This window comes from Sphaerodactylus townsendi, linkage group LG17 (genome assembly GCF_021028975.2).
Source record: "Sphaerodactylus townsendi isolate TG3544 linkage group LG17, MPM_Stown_v2.3, whole genome shotgun sequence".
Classification (NCBI taxonomy): Eukaryota; Metazoa; Chordata; class Lepidosauria; order Squamata; family Sphaerodactylidae; genus Sphaerodactylus; species Sphaerodactylus townsendi.
This window is the reverse complement of record NC_059441.1, coordinates 14964255-14978488: the sequence shown is the minus strand read 5'-3', so window position 1 is coordinate 14978488 and position 14234 is coordinate 14964255. Positions and strand designations below refer to the sequence as shown.

The 14234-nt window shown below is 45.2% G+C and overlaps 1 protein-coding gene across 2 annotated transcripts in view; it reads right to left on the bottom strand.

Annotated features, from left to right (window-relative positions):
- The window catches only part of LOC125424479 (tropomodulin-2), a 41915-nt gene that overhangs the window by 10687 nt on the left and 16994 nt on the right, over window positions 1-14234 (bottom strand). For both annotated transcript variants that reach the window (XM_048481743.1, XM_048481742.1), the window contains exons 4-6: window positions 7138-7260; window positions 5949-6032; window positions 413-543 (exon numbers count right to left, since the gene is read on the bottom strand). In XM_048481743.1, the coding sequence (XP_048337700.1) occupies window positions 413-543; window positions 5949-6032; window positions 7138-7260 (338 nt within the window). The remainder of the gene's footprint in view (window positions 1-412; window positions 544-5948; window positions 6033-7137; window positions 7261-14234) is intronic.

Sequence of the window (14234 nt, the reverse complement as noted above, 5' to 3'; positions counted from 1 at the left end):
TTTCTCTGTCTGTCTCCTTCCATCACGTGGTCCGATTCCCTCCCCCCGGGAGGAAGCCGTTGTTTGTTTTTACATCTAAACTGGCAAACTGTGGTTTGTGTTTGCCGTACAAACTACAAGACGTTTTGACTTATTATTCATAGGAGTTGACTTTGTTAGCATAATGGACGTGGCTGATCTTATCAATGGTCCAGCAACTCCAGTCACTGGCTGAGATTTCCCTTCAGGGCCTTCACGTCTTGTTTTCTCGCTGATTTTGCCCACTCACAAAGATCTTCATTGCAGCACCCAGCAACTATAAGGGCATCCATCCTGTTGAATATTAGAATCGGTTCTCGGGGCTCTGCTCTATCCTTTCAGAGTGAGTGAAGAAATACCTCAGAAAACAAATCAAATGTGTACATTTCAGTACCTTTATGTTGTTCAGATTCACTTCCAGGAGCGTAGGATCGTTTGCCTTAATCCTTTGCAAACTGGCTTCTACATTGGTTGGGTTTGGAGGTTCTTCAAAAACCGGCTTGACCTTTTCGCCTTTGACCACATCTGAAAAGCATAAATCAGTTCTGAATCGGGATGCCATCCATGCACTGTTGGAAATACATATCATTTTCTTTCAATCTGCATGAACGCCTATTACGAGACATGTTGGAGATATATTTAAAAACCAGTACTCCCAGACTGGTTATTGATTTGGGGCACTGATATGTTGCCCCAAAGGGGCAAACAGCACCCCCTCAACCCCCACAAGGTTGTTGCAGGTTCGAAAAATTGTGCGGGAGGAAGGTTTAAGCCCCCCTTCCCCCGTTTCCTTGCACACCATGGCCCCAATCCAAGTCAGCCCCATATGCATGTAGCTTAAGTGACCCTCAAACTGTGGTTTGTGCTTGCTGTACAAACTATAAAACCTTTTGACTTATTATTCATAGGAGCTGACTTTGTTAGGAGCAGCAGTGGCGCAGTGGTTAAGAGCAGGTGCATTCTAATCTGGAGGAACCGGGTTTGATTCCCCACTCTGCCGCCTGAGCTGTGGAGGCTTATCTGGGGAATTCAGATTAGCCTGTGCACTCCCACACATGCCAGCTGGGTAACCTTGGGCTAGTCACAGTTCTTCGGAGCTCTCTCAGCCCCACCTACCTCACAGGGTGTTTGTTGTGAGGGGGGAAGGGAAAGGAAATTGTCAGCCCCTTTGAGTCTCCTGCAGGAGAGAAAGGGGGGATATAAATCCAAACTCTTCTTCTTCTTCTCCTTCTCCTTCTCCTTCTTCTTCTTCTCCTCCTCCTCCTCCTCCTCCTCCTCCTCCTCCTCCTCCTCCTCCTCTGGTGACGCTATGCATTCATGATCTCCCAAACATCCTAGTGTTAACCGTCTAGCTCAGGTCTTGCAAAGCGAGGGTCGTGCCTTCCTTCATTGAGTCAATCCATCTCAAGTTGGGTCTTCCCCTTTTCCTGCTGCCTTCAGCTTTTCATAGCATTATCTTCTCGTCCAGTGACTGTCATCTTCTCCTATGTACCTGTGAGCAAGTTCCCAGCTTGGAACCTGCAATGCATGTTTGATTGCGAGGACGCTGGGAGTCCGTAACTTGTAGTTAGGTCCTCAATCTGTTGCCATCTCAAGGCCCATTCCATCATCAGCCAGGGATAGCCATGGAACATTTCCAACACCTCTGTGATATTAGGGCTGCTCAGCCAATCACTGCCAGAGGCTTCACCATCACACGAAATGCTTTAGAGCATAGGTGTCAAACTCAGGCCCTCCAGGTGATCATGGACGACGATTCCCATCAGCCAAGTGGCCATGCTAGCAGGGGTTGCTAGGAATCGTGGTCCATGAACATCTGGAGGGCATGATGCTGGCAGGGAATGATGGGAACTGTAGTCCATAACATGTGGAGGGGGGGCATTCATTGAAAATGCTGGGGGGAAGAATTAGGACGAATAAAAGGAAACACTTCTTCACGCAACGTGTGATGGGTGTTTGGAATATGCTGCCACAGGAGGTGGTGATGGCCACTAACCTGGATAGCTTTAAAAGGGGCTTGGACAGATTGATGGAGGAGAAGTGGATCTATGGCTACCAATCTTGATCCCCTTTGATCTGAGATTGCAAATGCCTTAACAGTCCAGGTGCTTGGGAGCAAAAGCAGCATAAGGCCATTGCTCTCACATCCTGCAGGTGAGCTCCCAAAGGCACCTGGTGGGCCACTGCGAGTAGCAGAGAGCTGGACTAGATGGACTCTGGTCTGATCCAGCTGGCTTGTTCTTATGTTCTTATGAGGGCCGCAAGTTTGACACCTATGCGAGCATTGCAAGACAGGTAGCGCAGCTCTGATAAATCTCAGGCTTGTTAAGAAAACCCACAAATGGTTTCATCCTCCTTTTTGCTCTGTGCAGCTCTGCTGTTTGAAGTAAGGAACAGGTAGCTGTTGAGGGTTCTCCGGGCCGTGTGGCCACAGTCTGGTAGTTTTTGCTGCTAACGTTTTGCCCTCATCTATGGCTGGCATCTTCAGAGGGAGCTCCGTGGGCTTTCGTGCCATCTTTCAGCAGCCAGAGATACGGTGGTTTGATCCCCCTCCCCCCCCCCATGCTTCTGAAGATGCCAGGCATAGATGCAGGCAAAGACAAGGAGCACAGCCCAGAAGACTCACAACAGCCAGTTGATTCTGACTGTGAAAGCCTTCGACAATGCCTAAGGAACACATACTAAATATGACCGGGGGGGGGGGGGGGGGATCTGCCTTCACTATCATCTCTTACATTAGCAGTCCATCTGCAAAGTCGATTAGCGTTTGTGAAATTGCAAAATGTGTACATTGCATGCCATGAAACCATAAAAACCGCTTCTCAGACAGCCTGTGATTTATTAAGTCTTTATAGGGTAACCTTACTTGAGAGACCTACAATTCTCAGGGCAGGGAGCTGTAGATGAGCACCGGCTATTCCTGGACCGGAACATAAATCATGGCTTACAGTACTAATCTGCAATTATGATGCTTCAACATTAGACTAATGGGATGAATAACAAACAGGCGAAGCCCACCCAAGCTGTCTAAGAACTGGGCTGTCTGTTGGCATTCAGAAGTGGGCAATGCCTGCTGGCACAAACAGGAAGGATGGGTTTTGTCTCTTGCCCTTCTCACTGGACTGCCCCTATTTGCGAGAGAGTCCATACAGTGATTCCTTAAGTGACTATGTCAGAGCAGTTTTGTTGTCTCGAGAAAAAGGGAAAGGCAGGTAGAGCTGCTATTAGAGCTGCCGCCGGGCCTTCGGAGGAACCGGCCGCTGATGGTGCCCCCCCCTTCTCTGGCCCTTGACATCTGGGCCAATTGTCATCTGAGGCTCGCCATTCCTCCCTTTTGGAGGGGGAGGGGATTTAGAATTAGAATATTGGACGCCACTCCTCCCTTCTAGGGGAGGGGAGGGAATTTTAATAATAGACTGTTGAACGCCATTTATCTTACTGTGATTTATGATATTTATTAGTTGTCGCTGCTTTTAAATGTTTTAGTTATTTTATATTGTTTTCCTGTGTTGTACACCGCCCAGAGCCCCTCGGGGATGGGGCGGTATAAAAATCTAAGAAAATAGATAGATAGATAGATAGATAGATAGATAGATAGATAGATAGATAGATAGATAGATAGATAGATAGATAGATAGATAGATAGATAGATAGATAGATAGATAGATAGATAGATAGATAGATAGATAGATAGATAGATAGATAGATAGATAGATAGATAGATAGATAGATAGATAGATAGATAGATAGATAGATAGATAGATAGATAGATAGATAGATAGATAGATAGATAGATAGATAGATAGATAGATAGATAGATAGATAGATAGATAGATAGATAGATAGATAGATAGATAGATAGATAGATAGATAGATAGATAGATAGATAGATAGATAGATAGATAGATAGATAGATTATGGACACCACGAGAATCTGAGGTCTGGTTTAGAAGTGATTCTAAAGATGTACAAGAAAACCATACAATTAACATCCTATTCAGGACTACTCTGTGTTAGTATGCTAATTCTATATCAGCAAGCAGAAGAGCCATTTTAAACACATAAGATCCCACACAGTTAACTTTGGGTGGTGGAGTCTTTAGAGCTTCTATGTTCTCTTATAGGAAAGTAGCACCAGCTCATTTGTACTGCTGTGCGAGTGACCCGACATGATGTGCTACGTTTTTAACCATAATTCTCGAATCACTGGAACGCCTGAACTAAATGCTCCCTCCGACCCCCTTCTAATTAAAACACACACACGCAGGCTAAGGAAACGTATTGTTTTTGGAACAAAGTGACCTGACAGAGCAAATTCCTGGTTGCTGCGTTCCTGGCAGCAGCTGAGTTTAGCCAACCCACCACTGCTGGAAATGGTTGGCCTTATTTGCAAAAACTAGGTCACAGAGACACGTGAATTAGCAGTGTCAGCATCTGGTCGCTACGGCCTGCCAGCCTCCAGCTGGGAAGGCTAAAGATCAGCCGGGATTCAGATGGAAAAATAGACTGCAAGTTTTCTGCCTCTTGTTCCCTTCCCTCCCTTGGGCATCTTCATTAGAAGTGTGGGGAGAGGCACGGCAGCTCCCTTGGCCCCCAGTCTTTCACACAGAAGGTTCCCGGTACCAAAAAAAAGTCAGGCTTTCGATATGAACGGAACTCACTGTTATTGCAATTAGTTTGTCCACAGATTTCAATGGGATTGACATGTACTCACTTTTCTTTGGACTGACACCCAAATACACACCCCGCCTCTCTTCATACACCTTTTCTAGCATATTCAATACAGGTGTCTAATTCTTGAATCTGGCCCAATTGGTACTGAATTATAACAACAAGCACAGTAGTAAATGCATGCGTCTACCAGGCCTATGTCAGGCAAATGATACATTAGTTAGAGTTCTGGACTAGCACCAAATCCCCAAAGCAAGCCATGAATTTCATTGATTGCCTTGGATCCACCACTGTCTCTCAATGTAGCTTACCTCACAGGGTAGATCTACTTATATTCCCCTGAGTTTCTTGGAGGGAGAACAGGATAAAAATGTAACTTCTATCACAGTGGTGGCGAACCTATGGCACGAGTGCCAGAGGTGGCAATCCGAGCCCTCTCTGTGGGCACGCATGCACAGAGTTCATCACATGATAATAGTGTAATTCTTCCAGGGAGATTATTAGCATTAAACCTAAGACCTAGTTTTGGGGAAGCAGTGTAGGTAACCCTGTTAAGTGCTGTTAAACCCCACTGATTTTCATGGGAAGAACGAAAGCGTGATCATTTACCTGGGAGTAAGCTCGGTTGCTGGCAATGGGGTTTGCTTCTGAGTAAGCCCTCCTAGGGTTGTGATTCACCTGTTTGAAGCGTTTCACAGTTGCTTCAAAGCAAAGTCACCGACTACCACCAAGCTTACTCCCAAGTAACGCGCACCTTGGAGCCAACCATTTTTTCTACACTAAAACCTCAGTATTCAGGTTAAATTGCCATGTTGGCACTTTGCGATAAATAAGTGGGTTTGGGGTTGCAGTTTGGGCACTCGGTCTCGAAAAGGTTCACCATCACTATTCTATCACATCCAAGTAACTTTTTACTTTCTAAAGAAAATGGATTAGTGGCACAAAGATAGCTAAATAAGTATATTTCACTCTCCAAGTGGCAATTGTGGGCTTCTGTCATTGTCCATTTCATCTGTCCCCTGTGTCCTCTTACATGACTTGGACTGTAAACAAATAATAACAATAATATTCAGTTCACACGAATATCCCTTTTGTATATACCCTAGATTCCATATTATCCTTGATCTGTGCTTTTAGTGTATTTTTTTGTACACGTTTATGCTAATGGCACTGTGAAATTGATGCATATTTGTTTTGTTGAACTGGTCGTTGACTGTAAATAAATGATTGATTGATACTGAGGAATTGCACCTACTTACTTTTCACAATTGCTTTACCATCTTTACTGGTGGTTCCCTCATCAAATTTGGGGTTGTTGACCAGGTTGTGCACCCCAAGAACAGCTGTAAGCAAAAAAAAATATCAACAAGAATTTAGAGCAAAATCTAAGTTCAAAAGAAAGATGATCTTTACAAATTCTCTCTCTCTCTCTCTTTCACACATTTGTTCTGAGTAGCATTCTTAAACTGTGTTGACAATCATCAGGCAATTGTAACCACTTTGGGCATTTTGTATTTTTACAGTTGTTTGGTTTATTTGTATTTTACGCTTATGTTTTTGCTTTTTATTTTACGCTTGTTACGACCACGTGGTTACAACAACAAATTTAAGCACACAACTGCAAAAGGAAGATTATGATGGGGTTGGTAGAAATAATTTTAGAGGCAACAGTAGGGAACATTTTTTTCCTATCCCCATCCAACCATGACGAAAGGGGAATGCAGCTTTGGTGGGATGTTTGACCTCCCATGGCTGCTTCGGCTATTTTGAATTTGTCCCGTGGAAAGTAGTTCGCGTGTGTAGAAAAAAGAGCGAAGCCCATATCAGTCGCATGTGCCTCCTCAGCAAGTGGAAGTGATGGGAAATCTAGTTCATGGACACCACTTCTCAACCTCCACAAATCCATCTGGAGATCTAAACAGATGCTGCAGTATGTACATCTTTCCGGCTATTATCTAGGCCAGTGGTGGCGAACCTATGGCACGGGTGCCAGAGGTGGCACTCAGAGCCCTCTCTGTGGACACGCGTGCACAGAGTTCATCATGTGGGGGGGGGGAATCACCCCCACATCTAGGCTGGCCTGGGCCCCTGCACTTGATGTGCATGCACCTCAGTGAGCAGGGAGGACTCGGCTGGTGGGCCTGGTGCCTGTGCTCCAGGTGGCTGCTGCCCGGGGGATGGGGGTGGGCAGAGATGCTAGAGAGGCGCAGAGCGGCACATGTGGAACTTGCTGGAGGCTACAGGGTTTGAGGTTGCAATTTGGGCACTCGGTCTTGAAAAGGTTCGCCATCACTGATCTAGGCCTTCCCTCCCAGATTCCATCATAGCCGCTTGGATTAAAGTGCCAAATAATCCAAAGAGATTAACTCCATTCTGAGACATCTGAAACTGCTGCCAAATAGAAATAACATCATAGGCAGAATTTACAGTTTAAGGATAGCAACAGACCTGCCAGATCGTATAGCTCAGTATCGGAAGCACTGGCCAGGGCTTCTTCTAATTCTGGATCCAGAGTCACCTTCTCTTCTGTGCGGGTCTCTATGGGCCTTTCTTTGGGGACAAATACTTTCCCTGAAATAAATAATAAGTAAAGCAAATTAAATATCGTGGCAATGACGCAGACACTAACAAAATCAGGGATCCTGGACAATCCATCAGTTCCACCTAACGGAACCTGTTCAGGGGAAGAGGCCGTAAATGTATATTGTGAAATTCCAACATTTGATCAACACTATCATTCCCAAGTGAATATTAAAAGATGCATGTTAATTTTGCGACTGTCCCTCCTCCCCACAACAAAAGTGTGTGTGTGTGTGTGTGTGTGTGTGTGTGTGTGTGTGTGTGTGTGTGTGTGTGTATTTACTACTTCTCATTCATGTACCAGAAAATGGTAATGACTACATTTAATTGATTGCCCACATTCACCAGTGAAGGCTGTGTTTCCTAGCAGGAACACAATTTCTCTTGATCATCGATCCTCAAATTTCAGACAGCCATTGTAACATAAATAAATCATCCAGAACTGCCTTCTGAACATCCAGCTCATAAATCCCAACTTAAAAAGACACCCCGATACATTCGGCCTTTTAAAGAAAACTCCTATTGAAAGCCCTTCAGCGGCAGATTGATGCAATTTATTCCTGTCTTTGCGCCAAACGCCCAACATCTGGTTTTTATGATGAGGATTCTAAGAGTCGGCCTGACTTCTCCCTCTGACGCCACCCCCATCGATTCTGACGATAGCAGAGCTGGGACAACATTGAGAGCTACTCAGTTTCCACTTCGTGGAGAAATGCCTTCCAAGGGCCTGGCAGCTGTTCAAGGCGCATCCCTCCACAGGAACTTTCCCACTATACAGAAGCCTGCAAAAAAAACCACACAAGTGCTCAAGAACTTTTCCCACGCAGTTGCCTGCTGATTGCTGTGATCCAGAGGAGGTCTGATCTTGCAGAGCGATCTGCAAAGGCTTGGTATGTGAGCTAAAGCCAGCATGGTGTACCAGTTAAGAGTGGGGACTCTGATCTTGAGAGCCAGGTTTGATTCCCCACTCCTCCACATCTGCCCTGTAGATTTATGCACCAGTGATGTCTGGCCATGAATGTGAAGAACTAATCAGCCTTTATCTTATAGGTCTTAGGTGAATTTCCCACTCCAGATAATTAGATGTTAAGTGGATTGCTCACCCCATCAGCCCCTGCCAGCACGGCCAATTGGCCATGCTGGCAGGGGCTGATGGGAATTGTAGTCCATAACATCTGGAGTGCCAAAGGTTCGCCACCACTGTTATAGGCTGACGTTTTCCATTTGTTACTTTCTGTAACTTCCATAGCAGCCGCAAAACTCAGTGCTCTGGGTCAGCTGCAACTTTTAGTCTCGTGAGAACAAGCACATTACTTTCAATCAGGCATTAATCTAAAACCCGCTGTTCTAGAGCCCTTAGGTGGTGTGCAATTCCTGCGGTTCCCCTCCAGATGTTCAAGGACTACAATTGGCCATGCTGGCAGGGGGCTGATGGGAATTGTAGTCCTTGAACATCTGGAGAGCCGCAGGTTGCAGACCCCCTTTCTAGGGTTGCCGTGATCTTCAGATGCAGGTGGATTGGGCCAGCCTCAAATTTTCGCAACTGTCTGGCAGCTTCTGACATTAAAAAAATGAAATTCTTTGAGTATTGCTAGATAGTGCAAACATCACTCTAAAATTACTTTGTTGTTACCCTGTTTGGAGTTACTGTTTTGTTATCTTTACCAGATGCCTGTCTTGACAATTGCTCCTTTGAGTCATTCACAGTTCCTCCGCGTTTTTGCCCTTGCACCGCTTCCCTTTTCTGTAATATGTATCATTTCCCTTGCCGTGCCCTTGATTACTATTTTCACACACAAGTCTAAGGTTTAGTTATTTCAGGGCTGCTTTCCTCAGTGTAGCATGCCCAGTGCCTCCAAGTACATAAAAGATTATGCGGTGCCCTAGTTTGGATTGGAACTACAGCATAGAGGAGGAAGGATGCACCATTTCCCCAACTTGGAATGGCTCCAGGGCATTGCTGTTTTCCCCATTGGGGCAAACATGCAGGCAATATAGCCTATGAACTTGTGATTGAATACAGAAGCAAAAGAATGAAGATTACAGGACTAGGCTGAGTTTCAAACACTACGTTGAGAGATACATAATTGATCACATTGTTTTGTAAAATAAACACAAAACCCCAAATGCGCTTCCTCCTTTGAACTAGGGCAGTGGTGGCGAACCTAGGGCACGCATGCCAGAGGTGGCACTCAGAGCCCTCTCTGTGGGCACGCGCACACAGAGTTGGTCATGTAGGGGGAGCGGAAAATCACACACACACCCTTTACACACACACATATCTAGGCTGGCTTTGCTCCTGAGTAAACCCTCCTAGGGTCGTGATTCACCCATTCGAAGCATTGCACGGTTGCTTCACCAAGCTTACTCCCGAGTAACGCATGCCTCAGAGCCAACCGTTTTTCTAAACTAAAACCTCGGTATTCAGGTTAAATTGCCGTGTTGGCCCTTTGCGATAAATAAGTGGGTTTTGGGTTGCAATTTGGGCACTCGGTCTTGAAAAGTCAAGTCAAGTCAAGTCTTTATTGTTTGAGCCATTGGCTATAACAATACGGAAATGCATGCAGTTAAAACAGTAACTTAGTTAAAACAATAATTTAAATTAAAACAATAATGTAGTTTTACATTAAAATATAAATTATTAGTGTTCCCAATCTCTAAATTAAAATGCCCCAACAAATACGTCAGATGTTTTTTTTGCAGCAGCTTCTTCAGCTCGTCTAAGTTAATCTCCAGTACTTTAGAACATCAGTTCAAACAGCGCTTTAAATGCTTTGCTCTCGTAACTTCTCAAATGCTTAGGGCAAAGAGAATGAGCCATCTTATAAGAAACATAGGAATCCATATCAGATAATAAGAAAATCAGTTTCTCATCATCGGACAAAAAAGCTGTCCTAGGTAGTATTGGCTCCAAAAACCTTTTCCTTATTTCAGAATATAAAGGACAGGAGAGTATGTAATGGAAGAGATCCTCAGGCTCTTGTTTTCCACAGATACAAAAACGCTGAGAAAATTGTACTCGTATGTATCTGAAAAGGTTCGCTATCACTGAACTAGGGTGTTTAAACTGGCTATTCTGGGTATTCCAGGTTGCATGGCTGTGGTCTGGTAGCTTTAGATAACAGGTGGCAGGCATCTTCAGACGCATGTTGCGGTAAGGTGTGTTTCAACACATCTTACCGTGACATCTTTCTGAACATGGCAGCCACAAGTGCAGGTGAAATGTTATGAGCAAACCACAGCCACGCAGCCTGGAAAACCCTCAACAACCAGTTGATTCTGGACCTGAAAGCCTTTAACAACACAGTGGGGCGTTTAAACTTTATATTTTCTCGATTCCTTCTTCTCGGGATCCCTTCAGTGGGAATTCCACAAATCAGGCACAAAGCATCTGCCGTGCTAACAAAACCATTCCGCCAGCACCACCAAAGGGGTTATCTCAGTAACATGACTGAAATAAGAGCCTTTAAGACCTAGAAGGAGCCGCGGGTCAGTGGCAGAGCACCTGATTTGCATCTGTAGAATCCCCAGTTCAATTTCCGTCGTCACAAATCAGTTTAAACAGATCTCAGGTAGCAGGTGTTCAGAAAGGTCCTTGCCAGCTTGAGATCCCGGAGAGCTGCTTGCCAGTCACAACAGACAATATTGGATTAGACGGACACATGACCTGAGACAGCACGAGGCTGCTTAAAAACAAACAAAAAAACCCCGCAGAATTCCCTTGCCATTCAGCTGCTTATATTGTATATTAGGGAAATAAAACTTGTTTGTCGACATTTGGAATTGGCCATAGCCACAGATCCCACCCAAAAGCATTCGCTGCAAGTCATCTCCACATGATTTCTCATTGTTGATTAAGGGCCCTACATCTGCCGTGCTGAGACGGAAGGTGGTTTGTTTGTTCATTTTGTAAACACCTTTATCCTGCTCCACCAATAACTACGTGTGGCTTCGAGTATGTTGTCAGGTGTCTCTCAGATGTGGAGCGTCTAAAACACAGGTGTCAAACTCGTGGCCCTCCAGATGTTATGGACTACAGTCCCCATCATCCCCTGCCAGCATGATGCTGGCAGGGGATGGTGGGAACTGTAGTCCATAACATCTGGAGGGCCGCGAGTTTGACACCTATGGTCGAAAAAGATGACAGGTACTGTATTTTAAATAATGATTTTACAAAATAACTTTACATAAGATATCTTAGTAATCCTAACAACCGCCTTATAAAGTAGGTCAGCATGATTATAGCCGTATTATTTATTCCATTGTTATCCTGCCCTTCCTCCAAAGGGCTCTGGGCAGCATATCTGACCCTCCCCATGTTAATCTAACTAACACCAACTCTGTGAGTAGGTCAAGCCAGGGGTCCCCGACCTTCTAAAGCCTGCGGGAATTCGGACACACAGTGGTGGGCGCAACCACAAAACGGCTGCCAGTGCCACAGAACACGCAACTAACCATAAGATGGCTGCTGCAGGAGGTGGGGCCACATACACAGAGGGGAAGAAGTACAGGAGAGAAAAGGATTGATTTCAAAAACACCCTGGGAAAGTGGAGTGAAAGAAAATAAAGTCAATACTGTGGTGGAGTTTGCCACTGAAACAAGCACATGGACAATTTCAACAGAAAGGAAGAAACCATGAAAATGAACAGAACTTGGCTGCCAGTTTTGAAAAACGCTAGAGTCAAGACAGTGACTAATCAGCTCCACACAAACACAGGATGACTATAGACAATAAACAATCAAAGGGAACAAAGGCCAGGCTACTTCTATTCAGATGCCCTCACCTATTGACCTTGGTATCTCCAATGTTACTCACATGCTACACTTCATTGTTACTCACTTGCCAGGCCACTCCTATTCAGATGCCCTCACCTACTGACCTTTACTCACAGGTATATATAGTCCACTTGCTTTCCTTTCCTACTATCAGATCCTCTGAAGATGCCAGCCACAGATGCAGGCGAAACGTCAGGAGAGAATGCTGCTAGAACACGGCCATACAGCCCGGGAACCACACAGCACCCCAGTGATTCCGGCCGTGAAAGCCTTCGACAATACTATTTTAATTTGTACAGTGGCCAGTCAGAAGCCCAGCTGAGCAAGATCCCCCATGTGGCCCCTTCCACTCTCTAAAAATACTTGGTGGGCACCAGGACAGGTTTCAGTGGGCACCACAGCACCACAATGTGGACTCTGAGCTAGGCTGACAGAATAAGAACATAAGAACATAAGAACGAGCCTGCTGGATCAGACCAGAGTCCATCTAGTCCAGCTCTCTGCTACTCGCAGTGGCCCACCAGGTGCCTTTGGGAGCTCACATGCAGGAGGTGAAAGCAATGGCCTTCTGCGGCTGTTGCTCCTGATCACCTGGTCTGTTAAGGCATTTGCAATCTCAGATCAAAGAGGATCAAGATTGGTAGCCATAAATCGACCCCCCCCCCATAAATCTGTCCAAGCCCCTTTTAAAGCTATCCAGGTTAGTGGCCATCACCACCTCCTGTGGTATATATATTCCAAACACCAATCAAGCACGTTGCGTGAAGAAGTGTTTCCTTTTATTAGTCCTAATTCTTCCCCCCAGCATTTTCAATGAATGCCCCCTGGTTCTAGTATTGTGAGAAAGAGAGAAAAATTTCTCTCTGGCTCATTCCGCACATGCAGAATAATGCACTTTCAAACAGCTTTCAGTGCTCTTTAAAGCTGTGCGGAATAGCAAAATCCACTTGCAAACAGTTGTGAAAGTGATTTGAAAACACATTATTTTGCATGTGCGGAAGGGGCCTCTGTCAACATTTTCTACCCCAGAACGATTGATCCAAGTTCACCTAATAAGTTTTACAGCACAGAGGAGGTTTGAACCTAAGACTTTTCAGTATTCGTCCAGCATCCTAACTGATAAGCCACAACAGCTCTGCAATCAGACGTTACCGACAGAGGACCAAGGAGGAGGCATTATCTTTGTCTAATCTGACTAGTGTGTTTGTGGTTGAGAGAAGATCCGAATAAGGGATTTTCACGCTCACGCTCTTAGCCACTACATTCAATTAGCTCTCTAGACACACCGTTTCCCGAGGCCGTGGTTTCCAAAGTGTGAAATAATCCTTTCTAAGAAGATGTGATCAGTGGCTGAGGAAGACATGAAATTCCTTCCTGATTCCACTATCTCCCTGCTAAGCTTTGGAATTCGCCCAACCACATACTCACCCACACCCACCCCTCTCCACTCCCTTTCTTGCTTCGCAACTTAATTAAAACCATACATATATAAAGGACCACCTCAAGCAACTGAATCTTTCACATTTCAGCCAGCTGGTTGACGTTGGATAATTCTTTTGTCCAAAAACTCCCTAGTGAAGCAATCCATTTCAGACAAAAGCAAAACAAACAGGGTGGGGGGAAAATAACCAAGTGCAGATTTCTCCAGGAAGAATTAGAGGGACTGGGATTTAATGTCAAGTTTCTGATGGTTTCCCCCCCCCCCCCCCACTTGCTCCAATGATGAGCTACACCAAACTCGGGCCTGATTCCAATATAAGATTTGGTGTGCACAGGCAGATACATCTATCCCAGTGATGGCGGACCTTTTCGAGACCGAGTGCCCAAATGCAACCCCAAACCCACTTGTTTATCGCAAAGTGCCAACACGGCAATTTAACCTGAATACTGAGGTTTTAGTTTAGAAAAAACGGTTGGCTCCGAGGCGTGCGTTACTCGGGAGTAAGCTTGGTGGTAGTCGGTGGCTTTGCTCTGAAGCAACCGTGCAACTTTTCCAATGGGTGAATCACGACCCTAGGAGGGTTTACTCAGAAGCAAGCCCCATTGCCAGCAACCGAGCTTGCTCCCAGGTAAAGGATCGCGCTTTAGTACTTCGCATGAAAATCAGTGGGGTTTAACAGCGCTTAACAGGGTTACCTACACTGCTTCCCCAAAACTAGGTCTTAGGTTTAATGCTAATAATCGAGCC